The sequence below is a fragment of the Protopterus annectens genome, chromosome 3.part0, assembly GCF_019279795.1.
Source record: "Protopterus annectens isolate FY-2018-M chromosome 3.part0, PAN1.0, whole genome shotgun sequence".
Classification (NCBI taxonomy): domain Eukaryota; kingdom Metazoa; phylum Chordata; order Ceratodontiformes; family Protopteridae; genus Protopterus; species Protopterus annectens.
In genome coordinates this window covers 763,208,770-763,233,134 of record NC_056731.1, presented here as the reverse complement: position 1 = coordinate 763,233,134, position 24,365 = coordinate 763,208,770, and the positions used below count along the sequence as shown (strand labels likewise).

The 24,365-nt window shown below is 38.3% G+C and overlaps 1 protein-coding gene across 1 annotated transcript in view; it reads right to left on the bottom strand.

Moving 5' to 3' along the window:
* Positions 1-24,365, bottom strand: part of INO80C (INO80 complex subunit C) — a 237,410-nt gene that overhangs the window by 46,380 nt on the left and 166,665 nt on the right. The window contains exon 4 of the mRNA XM_044065107.1: positions 6,476-6,543. Within this exon, the coding sequence (XP_043921042.1) occupies positions 6,476-6,543 (68 nt within the window). The remainder of the gene's footprint in view (positions 1-6,475; positions 6,544-24,365) is intronic.

Genomic DNA, 24,365 nt, shown 5'->3' with positions numbered 1-24,365 from the left:
TGTATGTGTTCAATGTTTCCTTACAAAAAAATGAAATTTTGGGTATAAGCTACTTACAACTAGTGACTAAAAGCAATCATCTGCATGGAAAATCAAGCTTATAAAACTGGCAGCACCAGAAATATCAATGCTAGGGACCTAAATCTGCACCGCAATATAAACAGAACCTATTGATATGCCCAATATCTCACCTAGCAAGTTCTGACTACGGAATAACCTTCATCTCAATCTCATACAAAGTAGCATCTCAATTCTCTTAAAAAAAGAGCTTTGATGATGGCTGGGGATTCATAAATACACCTCTGATTTGAAATTTAACAAGAACAGCTGTGATGGTCTTGCCCCCTTTTCTACATTCTCCAATAGACACTTTACTAGAAGAACCAAAAAATGCAATTCTACCAGAAAGGATGTTTAGCAAAATTACCCTGGTATCCTTGGCAAAGTTCATATTATGCATCAAGATAAGATAACATGCAACAGTGTTAGCACCACTGTTCTCACTGCACCATCTGCCAGAGCCCACTGGAATTATAACTTGGGATATAAACGGTTTACCACCCCAACCTATTTATGGCCTTAAGATTCTTCATCTGGGGGATAGTAGGACACTGTTGAGCAGGAGTGCTTTTAGTAGGACACTGTTGAGCAGGAGTGCTTTAGTGGCTATCACAGCAACAATAACACAGCATTCTAGGTGTAAGAAAGCTCAGACTTTCCATGCTGAGGGTGAACATATGACACGTGAGAAAGGTGTTGGAAGCATTTTAGACTGTCTGGATGTATTGTATCCTTGGCAGGATACATCTCATAAGTAATAGCTACTACAACAGTGAAGAACAAAGCAGTGAGATACTGACTGTGAACTGCAATCCTGCCAGCAGTGCAGATTAAACCAGCCTCTAAGCTGTGTTTTATCTGAAGAATGAAAACCACTTTTGAATACAATTTTGAATCTCTACTTTGATATCACTGACACTTGTCTTTCTCTGTCATAGATTTATTTTTGTTTCGCTGGTATACTTATTTATTTATTTTATTTAACATTTGTTTAGCGGGAAAGTCCGACTTGGAACTAAGCCAATTTTCAGTGGAGTCTTGGGGAGAAAAGCTCCACACACGTCTTTGTAATGTGGGACGAAACCCACATGAATGGAAGGAGGACATACAGACTCCGCACAGAAGGTACCCTAGCCGAGAACCGAACTGGAGAACCTGTTAATGTGAGGCAACAACACTACTGCTGCACCACTGTGCCATCCATAAATATATATATATATATATATATATATATATATATATATATATATATATATACACACACACACACACACACACACACATTTTATATATATATATATATATATATATATATATATATATATATATATATATATATATATATATATACACACACACACACACACACACACACACACACACACACACACACAGAGTTTTTATACAGTGGCTTGTCACGTGTTCTTTTTTATATCTTGCAAAATGACTTTACTTCTTGCGTACTTCAAATGCTTTACCCAAAAGTGGGCACTGTCCTCTATGTGGATACTGGCCACCACAGTCCCTGCACTGTTTAACTCCTTTTTACTGTCATTTGCACATTTTTGTGTTATTCTTGCATGCTTAATTGCATTTTGTTTTCCTCCATTTATCTCTCTCTTTTTCAACTCTGACTTTACAACCTACTAATTCTTTACATCCTTTTATTTTCTTTGTATGGATTTCTGATACATCAATTAGCTTTGTAAAATCTAGCAGCTTATCTATTCCAGTTTCACTAGAGCTTTCTTCCTTACCCACCAACTGCTAATATCTATAAACAAACAATTCAGAGTTAGTGCCCACAGTGGACAGTACATTTATGTTGACTCATTTTAATTTTGTTTAGATATCAAGCTCAAAGCACTTTTTTGGCTTTGAAAGACTGTTCAAGCTTATCTATTATATCCTGAAACCAGTCATTTGGTCCTGATATGGTTTTAAAAATCTCATACATTGGTTCCCTGCCATGTATAAGAGTAAAATGTTCATTCAGCTTTCTTTTGGAATGCTTTTGCAATAGAATACCTACTGAAACTTGCTACCCATTCCTTCTAATGTGAGTTTACTGTCATGCCAGGATGCAAAAACAGCGTAGGACACTGAGGTACACAGTCAGATCAAAACTATCTAGAATTGCGTGCATGGAAAATGCAGATCAATATAACTAGTTGATTTGCATTAAAGCTATGCAATCTGTACCTATGCAGCCTATATCTAACATCCCAGTTTTTGAGAAAGCATGTACAACCTTACACAGACCATATTAACTTTATACAAAACATGCCATGTTTTTTTTTAAACATCAGACTAATACCATGTACACATTTAAAAAACATTTTGCCAACTCAGTCCTTATTAATACCTGGGAGCCTGTCTGCTGTATGACACCAATTTCAGTAAGTGTAAATAATGTAAAGTAAGCTTGCTGAAAACCATTTTCAGTGTTAACAGACTGCATGTTTTTCCACTGCTGTTTGGTGGAGATGGTATATATAAAGTTTTGGGGTGTGGAGGGTGCAGTGGAGCTTGTCCCATGCAACAAAAACATATGTTGATGTTGTGGTATTGTTACCTACTGAATTTTGCTTTGGCTAGTCAACATGAATCCATATTATTTTAAACAGTTGAACTGTCCCTGCCTGCCTCTGTTCACCAGTTCTCTTCCTTATCTGGATAACTTTACAGGTTTAGTTACAGTGGACATGTGGTGTTTATAAAGAGAGGGTTTTTTGTTGCTAGTACAGCTATATTAACAAATATGAATTGAGTAGTCTCTCTCCCTTTGCAACTCTGAATTACCACAATTCATACAGATTCCATCTTCTTGCAAAAGAGCTGTCTGAACACTCTTTCTACTTCAGCTTTGATATCATCCATCTTACAAGTTCCCTCTATACAAGTTTCCACATTCCATATCAGTAGTTTTTGAGCAAAGAGTGTCTCCTGGTGGTTAAGTTATAACCTAATCAAATATTATAACTAACACATCTTGCTGTAGGTAAGCATACTTTGTTTGAGCAGTAGTTAAAGCTCTTGACCCATATGCTATTGGTATTTTATTTTTTGTTCACTGGATGCACCCCCCACCCCAGCTGACCATCAGCTGTTCAGCTTCTCCTCCTATTGCTTCTGATCTGCATGCCAAATACAACAAACTGCCCAATCTAACCCCTTACAGTGGGCCACCTGGATAAAAGGGAAGGGAAGTGGGTAGCTGCAAGTATACATTCTAAGTGAGGCCATACAAGACAGTCTGGGAAGGGGAGTAGAAGGGGCATGGGAGTTAAGAGACCAGTTGGAAGTTGGTAAAGTAATATATGCATCTTAGTTTTTTTTCCACAAGTCCTTACACCTTCTGCATTGCCCTTCTCTGAAAGCTTGTTGGAAATGATATGCGCCTTCTGAGGACTGAATAAGAAGTTAAGAACTGAAGTGTCAGGAACGTATAGGAGTAGCTATTAAAGATACAGACAGAACTCAAAAGGCAAACAGCAAGATACAAATTTTGAAGTAAGCTCAAAATTTGTACACATCTTCAACAGTTAAAAATGGATCAAAATTAAACCCTATCCATTTCAAACAACCGAAGAGGTTCTTGCAACAACACCCAATATTTAGCTCTTTGTGGACGATACTACTCAAAGATATTGGCAGATTAGGGTAGATGAAGGAAGCTTGAATCTTTGTACATTCAGCACCACTGCTGGGTAGATGCTTGTTTCTAAAACTGCATTTTGACATCTCATTCACCCCAGAAGTGTTTCAAAGAAAAGTAGCTAAAGTGATTGGTGGAATAAGAATGTTCTATATAATCAATAAACTTTTACTTGTTTGAGTTACCACACACTGATAGACTTGTGACTTATAAAACTGTTAGAAGAACCAAGTCAAAAAAGCATGAAACTGAATAAAAAGTGTTAGATTTGTGTATCAACTCTTAAATGTATGGGACATGCTTTTACACCTGAAATTCTTAAATCAGACTATGGTAAAGTCAAAATATTAGTAAATATGAAGGGTTCCTATTAGAAGAACGAAAGTTCAAAATATCGAAGGGTTATATACGCGAAAATGCCGTTCATTGATTTGTTTTTTGTGAGATCGTAGTACAGTGAAGATTGGGAAATTTGCCCTTTCCTCACTGTAGTGCAATCTCAGAGTTGGTATATATAATTAGTGGGGGTGTGGCGGGCACAGCCCCCCACAACAAAGGGTTCGAAGGCCAGCATTTTCATTGTTTACAGCGTTCGATTATATGAACTTTTGTTCATATAATATACACCCAATATGAAAACAAGCCATGGTTATCTGTTATATGATTCCTGGGTATGGTGCAATACCTTTCCAAAATAATTACAAATACAAATGTATATAAAGTACCACTTAGGAAGCAACTACAGCATGCTTGGTACTGGTCAGTAGAACATGACAAGAACTTCTGGATGCTAAAAAGTCAGCCTCTTCAAAATGATAACGTTAGATGCTGTACTGGCATTCAAATTCTATGATGTATCAGTCAATTTACTTACAATAAATGCAAATCAACAAAGACTTAGAGCAGAAAATACAGTGTTGCAAGACGCACTTACCAGTTAAAGTTCAAATTCCTCACTGCTGCAGCAGCCTTTACACTACACTGTGAAAAGTGCTCTTGACAGTAACCAAAATGAAAATAAATAAAATCCTTTCAAAAACAGCTGACAGCTCTGCAAGAGTCAAGGTAAAAATGTTCTATCATTTCCAAGACATACACTTGACCAAAAAGATCACACAGTAGTCTGTCCAAGGTGCTTGGTAAAGTCTTCACTCCACTTGAGTTTGTAGATTATGTTGGCCTTCCTGGTAACCAAAACAGCAGGTGTGGTAGTACCAACATAGCAGCAACTGTCTGCCTATGAAGGCTTCCTGATTCTTTGTATTAACTATTTTGCTACTGTTGCAATACATTATTGTGCTTTATTTTCACATACTATATTATTCCTGCTAAAAGCAATCTTGGTTATTAAACTGCCCCTACTTAGCATTTTATGACAGATTTGTGTAATGCTACTGTTTGAATTTGCTATGCTGCTTTATGTGCTGATTTTGAAGAATGTTATAGAATACTGCTCCATGTCTGACTTCCTTTCATAGGACTCTATGTTGGATGATTCTGTTTTAAAGACAGTTGTGGAACATTGTACTTACTGCCTATAACATGACATGGTTGGCCAGTTGAGAAGCCTGTTTTCAAGCTGTGGTAGAGCTGCAGTGGTGCTAGTGTGGAGCCATTCCTCTTCTAGACGTCATATCACTCTGTTATGTTTGTGTCTGACATTTTGATGAGCCCATTTCAGCTTCAGTGGCAGTAGACCTGTGCTGAGCACACTTAATTGTCACTATCCTCAGTAAAATCTGAAAGGCTCCAAATTTTCCCCCCAAACCCCCTAGGTCACCAAGCTGAAAATACGTCAATGCTTGATGTCATGCTTTCTCGCAACAGTTCCAATGTGGATCCTAGCTGAAGATCCAGTAGTCCCAGGAACATCTGAATGGCTTCAATTTTTTAAGTATCAAATATGGAAGCTTTTTTTCTCAAGGAAGGATGGAGATTCAAACCCTGCCATTGGGAGAAAAAAATCAAGTATGACTTTGGCCAGGTATGTTTCCTAGGCTACAGAAACCATAGCATATGCCAGCAGAAGGTATGCACTCTTGAACATGGGGATAAAGGAGGTAAAAAAGTCAAGATAATGAGAGAAGACTAAAAGATCAACGGTTTCCCAAAACAGGTCCTTTCTGAAGGCCAACCGAATGAATCTGTTCTCATTCTAAATCATGCTATGCATTTCTTTTATATGCTGCACCAAAAATTATACTGAGTGTTGCTTATAAATGTTCGAGGAGGTTCTATGGTATATTTCCCAAATTATAAAACAAAGAAATACATAACCTTGAAATGAAAAGCCCTGATGCAGCTTTCCTTGAAAGTGCTTTTGTAGGACTGCAATCCCCTTGTACTTCACAAGTAGGAGGATGTGCCCCCCCACAACTTAAGTATTCTGACTCAAAGGTCATGTCACCTCACAGTAAAGGAGAAATGTGTGACTTTGCATTGCAGTCCCAAATGAAAAAAAAAATACATTTGAGCTTTTCAGCTTGTGCATATGCAGAGTGAGACTTCCACCTCGATAATGTCACACAACTATCTCTAAAACAGAATCATACAACATAGCACTGTGTACTTACTGCCTGGACGCAATACTTATGCTGCCTATAACATGACAAAAGAACATTTAAATAAGATCCTGCTTCAAGTACTATAAAGAACTTAAATGCAGAAAAACACTTATTTATCTTACTTTTACATATCTGTCATGAAAAAAAAAGAAGCAATTAAGACACATCACAAAATGAATAAAGAATTACTTACTGGAAGTCCAGAAATGTCCGAGTACTTTTTGGCTGGCTTGCAGGAAGGAGGGGCATCAATGCTGAAGTCTGAAACAAAAAAATAAAAAACTATCTAAATAATGTTTGTAATGCAAATGTTATTTAGTATGTTATTGCAAAGTGATGCATTTCTTATGCAATACGACTTCAAGCAGTACAGCACTGCAAATGTCCTATCTGAATCTTTTGTGCAATGCACAATACAAGTATAGGCAAGTAGGGAAAAAGTCAGTCTGATGTAAAATTCCCGAAGCTCTTCAGATATTCATGTTAAGTAAACCTGCATGACAACATGAATTCTTAAATTATGTGCTCCTTTCTATTTTACTGCAATCTCTATATAAGAGGAGTATAGCCAGAGCTCCAGAAAATGTATACCAGCTTCCAAACTGGTGTACTCCCACTCCCTGAAGCAGTGTGATTGCCCTTTTTCTATACACACTTGTTTGCATACCTTGACAGATACTAAACAACCTTCCTGAGCCACTTTGGAGTAAAGAATTAACTGGACAGGTAATAATATATCCATCACTCTAGATGTATTTACCTTCTTTGCAGTCTCAGTTATACTCTTCCAGTTTCATTTATGTGAAGCTGTGACATCTGGTACCCTTATGTTGTGCAAATAACTGCCATTTAAAAAAAATATTTTTTATATCATGACTTGCACTCTACATATATTCAACTAAGTCCATGCCATAGAAGGTTTAATACATATAATGTAAATTCTTCAGGTGTAACAGTTAGAATATATAATACACTGTATATTCTCCATTCAAGACATCAAAGAGCATAGGTAAGAAGAACTACTTTCCTTGGTACACAGCTTCAACATATAGAAAAAGGTAAACAGAATCAAAACCTTGCTTAAACAGTACCTAAATCAAAATTGGCTGTACTTGTCTTGCTCACCTGGCTGGTTTTATTCTGATCACTCTTAGCCAACATCTTTGTAGTTTAAATTTCTTCTATACATCTCATAACTTGACCCGCTACGTCCCCCTTCTTACTTCCCTACCACTTTAAAAAACACTTCCATCAACTCTTCCTCTTATTTTACTTACTTTTCATTTAATCCTTAATGCCAGGTTAAATTACTGCTCCGTCTACCTGCAAGTTACTGTCAAACAAGAAAAGACTCAGTTGAATTTTCATTTACTTCTTTATGTAACCTTCATATTGTACATACATATATATATATATATATATATATAGGTTTACTATTGAATTGTCGAACCTCACTCGGTCGACTGTTGTATTGTCGAATGCATTAGGTCGGAAACGGAATTGTCAAAGACATTATAATCATTCAAGGAACGGTTTTACCATGGGTCGAGGTAGGGAAGTTGGTTGTAGTAGGGAAAAATACTGTACACCTACCTCGGCCCATGGTAAAACCGTTCCACGATGGATTATAATGTCTTCGACAATTCCGTTTCCGACCTAATGCATTCGACAATACAACAGTCGACCGAGTGATGTTCGACAATTCAATAGTAAACCATATATATATATATATATATATATATATATATATATATACACTTGATTATAGCAAGCTCAGATGCTCATAAGCTTAGTACTTATTATACAGCAGGAACTTCTTATTGTAACATTTGTTAATGTCTGTTATGTACTTCACAGATAAAGATTCTAGTTGCCTACTGATGTACTATGTTCTTCATCTGTAAATATGTTTGTAATTAATTGCTATTTTAAATTGTTAATCACTCTGTAATCCAATGCAACTACTGTCTGTTTATTTTAACTGTAGAGCTTTTCTCCCCGGGCCTCCGCTGAAAATGGACCTACGTCCAGTCGGACACTCCCGGTCAACAAATGTAAATAAATAAATAAATAAATAAATAAATATATATGTAGATATATGGATTCATATCACTTCACTGAAAGACCATTTCACTGACACTAAATCACCTAAAGTTCATTTCACTGAAAGTTCATTTCACCTAAAACGTATTTCACTGACAAGTAGTACTCTAAGGCAAGTCAAAGGTATATGTCCTTTTCCCCACTGTAGTGGGATCCTGGTGTTAGTATATACAGTTGGGGGGGTGTGGGGGACTGTGGTTGTGGGGGGCTTAGCCCCCTGCTTAATTTGGTTTTCTGTTGTCTGTTTTTGTTTTACATTATTTGGTAAAACCCAACTACCCCCCCCCCCCCACACCCTAACTATATATACTAACACCAGGATCGCCCTACAGTGGGGAAAAGGACATATAGCTTTGACTTGCCTTAGAGTACTACTTGTCAGTGAAATGAGTTTTAGGTGGAATGAACTTTAGGTGATTTGGTCTCAGTGAAATGGTCTTTCAGTGAAGTGATACAAATCCAGACATACATATATATGTATATATATATATATCTATATGTATATATATCTAGATATATATATATATATATATATATATATATATATATATATATATATATGCAAGAATTCTGGAAAAAAACGAAAAATAATTGGGTGGGATGGTTACGACAAAGGCCCAAAATCAGGGGACAAATTAAATTTTAATTATTGCTCTCAAACTTAGAGAGCTGACAGAATGCATTCCCTGAAGGACATAAAGTCTGTACCTAAAATGTCCTTCATTATTTGTGGAGCTTATCTCCCTGGGTCTCCACTGAAAAAGAGCTCTGACCCAGCTGGACTAACAGTCAACAAATGTAAAATAAATAAATAAAATAAAATTTATTAACTGCACTCCTCAATGATTTCCAAGAAAAACACAAATTTTATGAGGAAAAGACCAAAGTTATGAGGCAAAAATATGGTCATTTTGTGAAATTCAAGCCAACTGAGCAGTATGCAGCTTTATAATTTATTTTATTATTTTACATTTGTTTACCGGGAAGATGTCCTACTGGGCAGGGCTGCCTGGTTTCAGCGGAGGCCTAGGGAGAAAAGCTCCATACAGTAATAATATATCATACAATAATAAAAAATCTGTAGTAAATGCAGTATAAAATACAATGACAAAAATATACAGCAAGTAGAGGTAGCATAAACACTAGTACAGTTATAATGAGAGAGTAACACAGACAATATGAGATTACAATGATTGCATCACTTGCAAAACATTTGTAGTTACATAGATTTATACACATAGTCAAGATTATACATGTAATAAAAGTGTCAAGATTCTTGATTAGATTTATAATCCTTTACATGTTACACAAGAAAGCTAATAAATGATTAATCATCAAATATTTCTATACCAAGACAATCCAGCACACAAACATGTATAATAGTCGTAAAAAAAAAAAAAAAAAACTGAACACAAAGTGAAGCATCATGCAGAATTCTTAACGGAGTGGAATGTAGCAATGAACAGTGAGTGAAGAGTAGTTAGCCTATCATCATACAGGAATATGAATCATTAAAGTTACTAAGCTACTTACAGACCCCACAGGTCATGCAGCTCAGAGGGATGAAAACATTTTGTATAATCAATCATGTTGCTCCTCTGTTCCATTTCTAAAGAAGTGTTATATCAGGCTACTGGAATAAGGTTCAGCTATGTTGACAGGCTGCACAAGAAATCATCTTATCAATAGTACATATCACAAGAACAGGATGAAACAAGATCTCTTGTAAGCATAATAACATGGCTACTCTATCAGATATTCCGATAATAAAATCGTAAAAGTTAAGTTACACTCTCAATATGAATATTAGTAGAAATGCCCATAAACATATGCAGACTTGATGCAACAAGGGCCCCATAAATGGAAAGGTTAACAGCAACTCATTCCACAGGAGGACAGGCAAACTAACAATGCCTAAAATAAAAGGGCTCCAGTTTCAACATAGCAACATCAACTAAGACCATGAATGACCGTAAGACAATACTAAGTTATTTCCCTACGTCAACTGTTCAGAACATTCATGCATCCTACATATGGGGCCCTAAACGTATTTCTAAACCCACAGCAGACTGTCCACAGATTAGACAGCAGATACACAATCTCCCAATGTCAAGTTAAAGGATGACAAGCCTTTTCCAAATACATTCATGCAATAATACTAATCATTCTTAACAATAAGAGATGCTTGGATCCATGCATACAAGTCAATAGACCTTTCTAATTTTCTTTATGATTGTGTATGCCTCTTCTGCAACTTGCTGAAGATAACCTGTGTACCACACAAAAATGATACAGTACTAAATAGATCATGTTGACTGCATCCTCTTTGTGTGCTCTGGGTTACTACTACAGTAATACCTGTAGAATTGGGTATATTTTTGACATCAATGGGCAAAATCCATTAGCCTACATGATAAAGTCAGACAGCAAGGCCTCATATTTCAGTACACTTTGGTCAAGGCTACAAGCTGCAAGAGTATTACATACAACATTTATTACATTTTGATGAAATACAGTGGAATTAGTAGAACATGCAGCTGAAAATGGTGTGGAGCAGTACTCGCATTCCTGATATTTTTTTTCCAGAACAAAACTTAAGAGACAAATGCCCTTAAAACCAAAATACACAGCACCTGGAGTGATGCAATAAGGTGTAGTAAGTAATCCTGATAGTTTAAAACACAACATTTCTTCACATTATATTCCAAATCATTTACTTGATGCCAGAAAATACAATCTCTGTAGCCTGCCTTTAAATGCATTCAACAGTCTACCTACTACAATCTCCATCTTCCACACACTCACCCTACTCCACACATTCCATGCCCCCTTAAAAGGCTACGTGGAGTCCCTTCTCCAATACCCAATATAGCAGTCCACGCTATACTTTGTTGGTATACACTAGGCCAATAACCACAAGGACCTTTAAAAGCCTATGCATACAAACCAACTCACCCCATCATGTCCATATGTATCATAGGCGTTTATTAGGAAGGAGTATGTTAGGAAGTTTCTAGAGGTTATGTGGGGGTCGGGTATGTTAGTTTGGGCATTAATCTGCTTCTATCAGAGACCTGGAGCCACACCAAGAGTGAATTTCTGATTTTCTATCCATTGGTTAAGATTATGCTTAAATAGGGTTAGGGATGGACTCTGCTTCACTTGGATGGGGAGCCTGTTCTAGAACATAGGGATCCTCTGAGACACATATCTGTCTCACCAACATGTCTTATTTATATCATAAACAAAACTTCATTCCTTGGATCTAGTGGTTCTAATGCTGTTCATTTTGTGGATGTGCAAAAGGTCCATCAAAGCTAGATCTGAGGATGCCTTGTCTGCCTCTCAGTAACCTGTAGGAGACTGAGTGTAGAGATAGAACTTTAAGGCAATCCATACAAATCAATGTGCTTATGCCCAGGATTACCCTGTAAGGAACCTTTATGGGTGCTCAAATTGTTGCATATGTCTGGTCAGGTACATGCTGAAGGGGCAATATACTTAACAATGCGTCTGCTAGGAGCCGAATAAACTGTCACTCTGAATTCCTTGGACTTGAATGCCATGCCTTTACTTATAAGGTGGATGACATAGAATGATTTTCTCACTATCTTGGCCACATGTTGGTTAAAGGTCAGATTACTGTCTACATATGTAAACAGAGCCCTGACCACTGGGTCAACACTTAGGGGTGTGTCAAGAATGGAGTGATTAACCTGGGTAGCAGTTTTCCCAAAAGGTACTATAATGCATTTCTTGGCATTGAGTTTTAATCTGTGACTTTGGCAACAGTTATTTGTCTGTCTTAGACTCTCTTAACATGTTTGTGTGGTTGGGGGAGGGGGAATCTAAGATAGCACCCAACAAGCAGTCCTCTGTGAACTTGGTCAGCCAAAGGCCCTGGACTTTAGTCTTTAAAACAGATGCCAAATAGAAGCCGTTCCAGCATGAAGCCCTAATGTACCCCACAGTTAACCAGTCTCTTAGTGGAGGTGGTCTTACCAATCCTGACTTTCTGGGTCCTGTCTGTGAGCCAGCTGGCAATCCATCAAGTTATGTATTGGTTTACGGCCAGTTAGGTGAGTTTATCAACTATACCCATGGGGTACTGTATCAAACACTTTAGGCAGATCCAGGTAAGCCATATGCACAATTTCCCCTCAGTTATTGCCTTGGTGACCTTCTCAAATATGTCCATCACGTTTAGTATGCATGGCCTTCCACTTGACAAAGCCAAACTGGTCGAGTCCAGTGTCTGAAGTTTGTTTATGTCTGTTGATCATTTCCATGGTAATACATTTCATGGCTTTGCATAACAGACTAGTCAGACTAAAATGTCTGTAATATCTGGAGTCGGTTAATGATCCACCCTTGTAAAGTGGGATAACCATTACCACCCTCAATTCCTGTGATGCAAAGCCTGTTTTGAAGCTACAGTTGAAAAGTGACTCAAGCTGCCGTGACAGGTCATGTTTCAAGTAGTTTAGAACATATTCCAGGATACTGTAAGGGCCCATTGAGGCTGTGTTTTTGGCCTTAGTGACCGCTGCCAGGACTTGCACCCTTCCAATAGTTGGGGTGGTATGCTAGTAGGCATATCATTTGGAGGAAGTGGGAGTGTAGTTTGAGCTAAATTTGTCAGACAGCACATTTGTTAAGTCACTCTCCTCAGTGGCACCACTGACCACCAGTTCAGCACACTGTTGTGTGTTGCCTTTGAGGTTTCAGACATAGCTGTAGAAGGCCTTGTGGTTGTCTTTAGTTTAATTGCAGAGCTCTTATCATTATGGGAGTTGCTCCTCCAGATTTTAACCATGACTTTTTTATTTTTATTATATACAGTGTTCAGGTTATGATTCCACCAATGTGGTTTCTTTTTAGACTTTGTTTTGGACTTGCTTCTAGTAGGTACAGCAGAATTTTGACAAACACTTAATAGGATATAGTTTGCTTTACTGTTATAGAGTTTGCTGGGATTACCAAGTTGATTTTTATTTTGAAGGAGACAGTTTCCTGGTCCAACCTCACCAGAGAGGACATGACACTGTGGGGGGCACTCTATCATAATAGCAAGTAGCAGGTCCAGTATGCCTGAACCTCTGGTGGGTGTTTGCACTATTTGGTTAACGGTACTTATGTTAAAAAAGTTCAGGAATTATTGTGCCTGTGAGTTTGAGGCAGTGTATGTTTCCCAGTCTATAGAGGGGTAGTTAAAATCTCCAATGAACAGGATATTTGGTATAATGGTGATTTGTCCAACAGGTTTAGGTATGAGTTATGGAATTCTAGAGGCATAGAGAGTAACCTATAACTTACTATGATATGGTATGGGACTTTGTCTATGGTGATTTGCATGTGGATAAATTCCAAGGCATCTTCCTATTTAACCAACCTAGAATTATACTTGTTACTAATATAGACTGAGAGTCCTCCAGCTTTTGTCCCTGTCTGTACAGCTGATTGTCTGAATGTGTGAAAGGCACTGAAGCCTACATTTGTGGAAGGCACTGAAGCCTTGCACTACTTTATATGTGTTTAAACCACGTCTTGGTGATGACACAGATATAAATACTCTCCAGAAAGAGGAGAGCTTGTAAGGTGTGGAATTTCTTGGTTAGGCTTCTAGCAGTGACCTGTAACACCTTTAGGTTTCTTTCGGTTTTATTTGCTATGTTGCTATATTTTACAATCTGGCATTGCCTAAAAAGGCTCTAAGGCGATGGATAAAGTTTTAGCCAATATTTGGAAGCCTAGGGAAGATAGATGCAGACTATCCTTTGTAAAGCAACATGGTTTGTTAACCATGTCCTTCCATGCTGACAAATACTGAATCTCGCTGGAAAGATACCAGAAATTACACCAATTTATTGAAGTCAGTCATCTTTTGTTCGCACTATGGCACCATCCCTGGTGAAAGTAGAATGCTGCTCAATGCAAAGCACTTACCTGCCTGAGACACATATTCGGATAGATTAATAATGCCTCTCTTCCTATAGTCCAGAGAAGTATGTTTCAGGTCATTAACACCCAAATGAACTATGACAGAATCTTACTGGTACCTGCTGTTTAGTGATTTAGGTGCGTTTGTAACTTGGTAGATCCTGGCTCCAGACCAGCATCTAACCATTATATTCTCCTTGTTCAGTCTGGTGAGTGGGACGTATGTGTCATACAGTGGAGTCCCCTATGACAAGAGTCCACTGGGTGTAGGCATATGTCTGGTGTTAAGTGCTTTAGAGATTGCTGTGGATAGGCATTGCCACTTACAGGCTTAGGAGGTCTTTGAGGTTTGGGAAGATTACATTTTAGTGCTTCAGCATAAGTTGGTCTCTGTGTGTGGTGAACGTATTGTGTGTGTCCTTGACAACTTTGTTTGTATGAGAGATTTTTACCTCCACAAATCTCAATATGAGGAAGTACTTCTGTAGATCCAGAATGGCTACAGAGATCCCTACAACCTATTGCTTGTGCCCTGTCCCATCCACTGTGTACTTCTGCTTTACAAGATACCATTCATATCCTCCTGAAATGGTCTTTTGCATCCATATCACATCTCCCTTGAAACATCAGCTGTTTGATAATATGAGTGATTTAAAATAAGGAAATGAGACAAGTATACTGCTGGCAATTTCATCAATTTATTTTCAAACTACTTAAATGATACACACAAGGGATGACATTAAGTATGAGGTTAAAGCTGCCATTATTTTAAAAATACTAACAAAGATGCTGCATTCACTTTTTCAGAACAAAATGTCACATCTTCCAAGTTAAATTCCTACATGTGGCGCAACATACCAAAATATTACAGACAGACACTACTTTCAAGTATCAACTTTGCTCAGACACATCTAAACCCTTCAAATAACTTATTTTCAACAGGTATACAGATTAGCACCATTACAATGAAGAGGGACATCAATACTTTGAACACTGATATTACTCCAGCAGTGACAATGCATTTCAGATCTTTCCAAATAATTTCAGTAACAATCTGAATATCCATCTGGGCTTCTCAGCAACTTTCCAAATCTCAAATTCTTTTGTTTTCTGAGATGTTGATAAAGTGCTAAGAATTACTTCTAGTGGCAAGCTGCTTGGAATTCAAAATTCAATGGGACTCTCCTCTTTAATATCTTCCTTTGGAAATCTTGGACATCTATTTGGCTCTCTCACTCTGCAAATTCTCTGCATTCCTGAAGTCATCACAGCCAATCTTTGTATACAACACACTAAGACTGAATGCTGTAATTAAATCAAAAGGTGCTTCAACAAAATATTAGTTTAAGGGTGTGCACACTTATGCAACCAGCTTATTGTACGTTTTTTATTTTTTATATTTTTTCCCGTTTTTCAATTGAAATGTACAGGTTATAGGTCACATTAAAGGTGGGAAAAGTTTTGAAATGATTTATTGTGGTCTCATTTTTTATATCACAAAAACCTGGCATTTTAACAGGGGTGTGTGCACTTTTTATATCTACTGTATTTTCTCTTAGCTCTACCAAAATTGAGATAGTAACACATACTAAACTGTTAGGGGTTATAATTGATGAAAACTTTAAATTTGATCTGCACATCCAAAATAATATTAATAAGGCACACAAAAAACATGGTTTACTACACAGACACAACAAGTTCCTCCCTTTGCAATCCGAAAAAGTGTTAGCACTTTCTTACCGCTTAACCTATGGTTTACCTTTACTAACCAACCTGCAGTCTTCCCTGAAAACAAAACTAGAAACTTGCTATAACAAGACTGCTAAATTCGCGACCAAGAGTTGCCATTCTATCCATCACTGTATTGCCGTAAGGAAACTACAATGGTTAGAATTCCCCCACTACCTATTACTCCTTCAGCTCATTACTACATATAAATTTATTCACAAACCACAGGGCTTCCTTGCCCTCAGCTCCTTATTTGCCCTCTACAACCTCACTAGGCCTCTGCAATCAGAACACCAATATTTGCTCCAAATTCACAAACCCAAATTACCTGCAAGCAAATTTTTATACTCTTGGAACATTGCCAGAATATGGAATAACCCACCCACATGTATTCGCATTGAACATACCCTCTCCAACTTTAAAACTGCACTGCATTACCATCTCCTGTCCAACTGGACATATAACTCTTCATTTGCCTCCTCTGCCATTACTTTACTTCCACCAACCAAACCTAAACTTGTGCTTATTCTAGTTCCTGATCCAGCTACTGTTTTCTTGATAATCTATAATTAACCCTTGAATACTCAGTTCTTCTACCCTGCATTTATGTCTTGTTGTGATCCTCTGTACTACATTTTCTCTCTCATTTCTTTTCTTTCAGCGTTATGTATTATTTTAGTTTATTTAACTCGGGCAATTTACTGATTTCCTTATGCAACTCTGGATTCTTTTGAAATTGTTTGAAACTTATTTGAAACCTCATGTAAGTGTTTTTGTAACCATGGAGCTGATGACTTCGTTATAAAACTCTCTGGATTTTTTAATTGTTTGAAACTTATTTGAAATGTCATGTAAGTGTTATTGCAACCTTGAAGCATTTCTCCCTGGTCTAAAATGGGCTCCTTTTGGCCCAGTGGACTTTCCCAGTAAACAAATGCCAATAAAATAAATAAAATATCTAACAGCAACACCGCTCCTCAGCGATCATTAAAGCACAAAACAACACAAAATACCACACATAAACCTACACCAAATGGTCCAAAAAGAATGAAGCCTATAAGGCAAGCACTTTACCCTGATGGTCTTGTCATTGAGAAATCGATTGTATGACACAGAGATACCAAACCACCAGGTTAGATAAGGAGAAGATAACGGTTGCCTATCTGGAGTCAACATCCCCAATGTCATGCATGCACTAAAATCACTATACCCCATGTAATCGATATGAGTCTGTCATAGTCCACATGGGTGAAATGACCTGAAACATACCTCATTGTACTATATGAAAACAGACATTATGGATCTCTCTGAATGTGTGTAAAAGACAGGCATGAACTTTGCACTGAGCAGCATTCTACCTTCATCAAGGATTATGCCACTGTATGTGCATACAATGATTGATTTTAATAACTGGCTTAGGTTCTGGTGTCTCTCCAGAGATATCAACCATCTGCTTCCATGCTGAAAGATATTTAAGGGACCACTTTGCTTTTCTAAGTATGGTCTGTACCTGTCCCCCACAAGCCCTCACATACTGGCTAAAACTTTATCCAGCCCTTACAGTCATTTTTAGGCAATGCCAAAATAACAAAACTATCAACAAAGCAAAAGACTCAAAGCAACCTTAAGGATTTACTGCTTAGCGCTAACAGTGTAAATAAAAAATTCCACTCCCTACAAGCCCTCTTCACTATGGAAAATGCAGACATTGTGGCATTACCAAGACTTGGTTTAAAGCCTTAGAAAGTACTCTGGCAGTGCAAGGTTAAGTGCAAGGCTACAGTGCCCTCCACACATGTAGACCAACAACAGCAAAGGGATTAAAGATGGAGGTGTATCTATCTATATTAGCAACAAATACACCTCCAGGTTGGTCAAAACAGAATGATGGAGTTCATCCATGTGCAGGTCACCTTAGATAAAGTCCCTTTACCATATGCTAGCTAGCTAAAGGTCACCATCTATGCCCCAAGAGTTTCACAGTTCTTACTTAGACTATTTAAGAGGCACTCACCATCCAACCAAATACCTTCGTTATTGGTGATGTTAACTACCCTTCTACAGACTAGGAAACATACACTGCCTCAAACTCACTTGAACAACACTTCCTGTACTTTATTAAAAGGAACACTCTGGACCACATAGTGTGCACCCCAACCAGAGGATCAAATATTCCATGTCACATCCTCACTAGTGAATTTGGATCGCAAATATGTCCCTTTTGAAATAAAAATCAACTTGGAAAACCCAACTAAATCTGTAACAGTTAGGAACTATTCTAAGGCGCACTACGTCCTAGTAAGTAAAAGTGTGTCAAAATTCAAGGCTCTCCCTAACCGCAAAACCACAGCTACATATACAGAATTATTCAAAGAAACCCTATACAAACATGTAAATAGCTGCACAGAGTCAGTTGTACCTACCAGAAAGAAGCCCAAAACAAATCCCACTGGTAGAATCCTCACCTCAACAGAGTATATAACAAAAGAAGAAAATCATGGCCAAAATTGGAAAGAGCATCTTCCATTAAGAAAAGAGCTCTCTGATTCAACTAAACAAGAAACTAACACTTATTAAGTCTAACAAGGCCGACTACAAGGTCATTATAGCCACCCAGGCTAAGGACCATCACAAGGTTTTCTTCAGCTATGTCCAGAACTGGTAGTTAAATGGCATCACCTTCACTGATTAGAGAAACATAACGTAACTACTGGCTGATAAATTCAGCTCAAACTTCACCACCCCCCTGGTTATCCCCTGTGAAATCCCTAGTAGCATATCCCCCCCAACTACTAGCAGGGATCAGGTTCTGGCAGCACTCAATAAGGCCAAAAACACTGCCTTGAGGGGCCCTGTCAATACCACTGGTGGCATTCCAACTACAGCCTCAAAGCAGGTTATGTATCAAGTGAATGGAGGACTTCAAAGGTCATTCCTCTTTATAATGTAGACCATTAACTGATCCCAGGAACTACAGACCCATCAAGTCTGACAAGTATAATATGCAAAGCCATGGAACAAATTATCATGGAAATGATCAACAAGGATGTTGACAACCTACAGACACTAGATCCATCCCGGTTTCGCTTTGTTAAGGGAAGGTCATGCCTACTTAACCTGGTTGATTTCTTTAAGCAGGTCACCAAGGCAATGGATGAGAGTAAAACAGTGCACACTTTGATCTGGCCAAGGCATTAGATACAAAACCCCACTCAGGCATTAGATACAATAGCCCACTCAGGCATTGTTGACAAACTCTTTGAACTAAGCATAAATCCTTATATAACAAATTGGACTGCTGGCTGTCTCACTAATAGGATTAAAGAAGTCAGAACTGGTGAGACAGGCCACCTTCACCAAGAGACCGGTCACAAACACAGTCCCTCAGGGTTCCATGCTGGGTCTGCTCCTGTTTGGCATCTGCTTTGCGGAAATCAAGGCTAATGTTAAAGGCCTCTGGCTCAACAAGTGTGCAGACGACTGTAAAAATTGGGAGCTATCACAGATTCTTCCCATGACAAAGACATCTTGTAAGAGGGTCTAACACAGACAAATGACTGGTGCCAAAGCTATGGTTTAAAACTCAATGCCAAGAAATGCATTACAATTCCCTTTGGAAAATTGCCCACCCAAATTAATTATGCTATCGACAAAACACCCCCTTATGAGTCGAACTTGTAGTCAGATATCTGGGAATATATGTAGACAGTGATCTCGCTTTCAATCAAAATACAGCAAAGATAGTAAGAAAATCTTTCTATGTTGTCCGACTTATAGGTAAGGGTATGGCATCAAGGTCCAAGAAGTTATAGTACCACTCTACTTATCCCTTATCAGACTGATCATTGTTTACAATGTCCCCTTTGGCATGTACCTAGCCAGAAAACAGTTTAAACACCCACAAAGTATCCTCACCAGGACAATCCACAACATGAATACCCTGTCCTACACAGATAGCCTAAAGGCTTTGTTTTAGTACTCAGTATCTTAGAGGCTCCTGAAAGGCGATCTACGCACGGCTAATAAGGCATCCTCAGATACAGCCCTGAAGGATCTTTTGCACATCCACAAAACAAGCAGCACAAGAAATACTAGATTGAAGGATTTGAACTTCACTTGTGACAAACAGAATATGCTGGAGGGACATGTGTGACTCAAAGGATCCCCATTGTTATGGAATATGATTCCCATCCACGTGAAGCAGAGTTCATCCCTGACCCTATTCCAATGAAAACTTGACCATTTAATGGGAAATTGCAAATTCACTCCCGGTCTTGGCTCCCATTTCTCTGATGGACAGAGGCTGTCAGTAAGTATAATGTTCTCCAGTTAACATCCCCCCACAAGTCCCTTAATTACCTCCTTGCTAACATACTTCTCCTACTAACAGATACCCAAGGTACTCTAGGACAAAATTGGGTTTGGGTGCACATCCAGACTTGCAAAAGCCCTAGTGGTCATTAGCCTAGTAACCATCTATGAACCATGTTAGCCCCGGATATTCAGGTTATTGCCAGTTTGGTCAGCATACTTTCATACTGTCCAACAGATCACATGATACACATATGGGACTCTGAGCAAGGCTAAAATTGTGAATATTTTACAAACACTAAACAGTGTCTCTACTAGTCTCTATTAAGAAGAGCTCCATGTCATTTAGCCTCTGGCCATATCCTTTTTCTTCTTTTTTACATAATCTTAGGGTGTATCTCCTTTAGATTTCTTCCAGTACCATGATGACCTTATCTTTGCACAGGAGGGACTTAACTAGGACACAGCTAAACAGAAGCAACACCGGTTTGCTTTTTTTGTAGACTACCCCCCCTAAGGATATGCTACAACATTGTTTAATGCTGCAAATGCCCTCTGACGCTGCTCCTGTTGATTTATTCTAGGTGTAATCAGCACCCCAAGACCATTCCCTTGTTTTTCTTATCAGTCCAGTTACTTTAGATGATATGGTACAAATCAACTCCACTGCTGTAGTGGAATAAAGCCTTGACTATGCCCCAGGTGACCAGTGTTAAACAAGTGGCTTGGGTGCCTGCTGAAGCTAGTTGGGGGTTAGGAAAGGAATAATGAGGCTTAAACCCGTTAACTTCTTCTGAGGGTGAGGAGAGGGATTTCTGCACATGGATGCATTCTCCAAGGTAGAATCCCCACTGAAAAATGGGGGATCATGAAGAGGTGCTCATCTGCAGGGGGATCAACTGATTATGTCACAAAGAGGGATAGCATCACTGCACCCAAATCCCTCGGATGCTAACGGGCATGTGAGGGGAGTTGGGGGTTGCAAGAAAAACCCAAACCTTGAGCCTCTTAAAAGTGAAGGTATTGCTCCCAGAAGTGTAAGCTCAATGGTTAGAGGAGGTACAAAGGAAAAAAAAAAGCAGGCTATATGTGGTCCAGATGCTATCCCTGAACATTAACTGCCACCGTTTTGCCCACTTGGTTGTCCAGTCCAATTCTTTATTACACTCTTCTCCACATATTCCACTCATTTTTACATCATCAATGAAAAGGCTGACCCTGTGCAATGCTCCCTCAGATATGCTGAAATGAACAAAATTACTGGAACCAGTGCTGACTCAGTTGACACAATCACTTTCTGTATTCCTGACGTGTTATAGCATTCAGACATATACCGATCCAATCCTTCACTCTTTTTCCTACCCAAGCTGTTGACTTGACAGCTTCTTCTTTCCATTAATCTGTGCTTGATGTAACAATAGAGACTGTTGTTCTCTAAGAAAGTAAACAGCTTTTCCCTGTGACTTTTCCTGCCACTGTGGCTAAGCCAACATGGCCTACTATTCTCTGTATTTGCCCAGCCCTCCCTCCTTTTGAAATGGGTGTCATACTTACGGTCTTCCACTCTTCAGGCATTTCTGCAATGGCTAACAATCTGCAGAAATTCTCAACAAGCGACACTGGCCAGATTCCTAAAGATTATGTAAGCTAACACCCATGCTCCCTCTATCCCTCTACTTTACTGTCCTTTTTGGAAGCCAATTCCTCTCATCCTCCTCCTCCTCCTTCTCTATCCTCCCTAAACTGCTCTTTCTCCCAGCAAGATACCTTCCCTTTGTTCTCCTTCACAAAGACTGAAGCAAAGAAATTTTTCAATACTTTTGTTTTTGCCCAGTCTTCAATGAACTCCCTTCCACCTTTGCGCAGCCTGGCCACGATGACACTCTTCCGTTTTTCTGCCTCGTGCCTAAAGAACCACTATTCTCACTTATGGCTCCTTGTGCCAGTTCACTTTCAGCTTACACTTTTGCTTGACTCCTTGAACGATCCTTTCTCCACTGCTTCACATAGAACTTTCCATCTCCTGTATGTCTTTCTTTTGCCCTGGCTGACAGAATGACCTTCATGTATAGCCACTATGGTATTTTCTTTTTGTCTCTTCATAAAATGCTTGTACACTAGGTACTGCAACGCTAATTTATTCCCATTTGCCTCATGCCATCTAACACACCTTTGACCCCCTCCCCAAGCGTATTATAATATACACCCTTATCACACATTATTTCTTACCTCGTTTCATTATCTATTCTCACTCTAGAACACAGACGGGAATGGTCACTAGTGGTTGAAGGCATCTTTTCCTTGGCATCTCTGGCATCTTCCTCTTTGATTAGGACCACATCCTAAGTTAGACAGGATTTGAAATATGATGGGTTCACCTCTGAATTGCTGCAGATTCAGATCCTGCAAGAGGATAGCCCTCTTTCTACTACCTCACTCCTTTATTCTTCGCTCTAATCATTCATCCTCTTCCACCCCTGATGTGTCAGGGGAGTTGATGCAACATATAGAGTCTCTTATATGTAGACTGATAATCATCCACCAGCCCTCCTCTGCCATTTCTCAACAACCTGTACCCAGGCCCTTATATGTCCTACTCCCCTGTTGTTACCATCCCCTATTCTTAGGGCTGAGTATAATATTTTGTCTAAAAAGGAAACTGTACCCAAACAGACTACAAAGATGACACATGGATGCTTATGACAAAATAAAGCCAGACACAAAGCAGCACTTTTACGGTAAAAGCAGGACAATGTGAGAGCATTTGTTTATAAAACAATCAGATGTCTTGATGGATGTGGGATTCTCAAAATGTGTGTGGCTGGTCCATCTTAAGCAAGTGTGAATACATGTGAAGTTCACATATATTTTGGCAATTATTCTGCCTTCCTACTTGTTTTCTGAGCATATTAATACAGTTTTGCTGCTCAAGTATGGTTAAATGGACTGCTTGTTATAAGAAAATCAACATTTACATGTTTTAGAATCAGCAGTCAATATGGTCAAAACAGAAATAAATGCACTTTTGTCTTCTTTCAAATACCAGATAAGTGAGTTTATAATCCACACATGGACCTTTTCATCCAATACCTGATATATTAAAGTAAACCATACTTCAAAACACTATACCGGATACAAAACATAATGCAAATTATAATAAACAGATACTTTTTGATTACTACATATACAAGAGAGTTAACCTCAAACTTACATTAATGGTAAATATACAAGGAATGTCCATTAGAATTCAAAAAAATGTACAATCATTGGATAGCCCACTCAGCATATCCATTGTAAATCCAGCATATATTAGTACAGACGAGTCTGGTCACTCTGTGCTAAAGTAATGTTGAGCAGCTGGACAGACTGAATGCACCTCTGTAAACTTTTGCATTTTCTTCTGTCCCACCCAGAACATTTTTTGTGTTTTACTAAATCACATACAGTTACAGTCACTCAGTAATGTCCTGCTATCACTCAAAGCAACTCAACAGTTTCCATCTTATTCTGCAACAAATACACATTTTTTAAATAATTTGTGGAAACTAATTATTCTGGTAGTTCATTTAATCAAAATGTTACAATATACTACAAATGGTAAACAGATCCAATGGTAAGTCAGTGTTCAAGTGCTTTATTAAGTTTGGTTTCATCTTTCTTGGATATGTTCATTTATTTATTGACATTTGATTATTGGGAAAGTCCGACTTGGTATGTGCCTGTTTTAAGCAAAGGCCCGGGGAGAAAAGTTCCAAAGTATTAAAACACTTTAATAATAGTAATTGTACAACTTTCAAAATAATGCAAAATATCTATAGTTTAAATAATTATACCATATTAAAGAAAATCAAAACACTGGTAAAGATTATGCACAAATTACATGACAATGATTTAATATCTAGAGAAATTAAAGGTAAGTTAGCATAATACAAACAGGAATTGCAACATGAAGTGAGAGAAAAAAGGGTTATGGCATATTTAGAATGAGAGTCAGGGAGGAA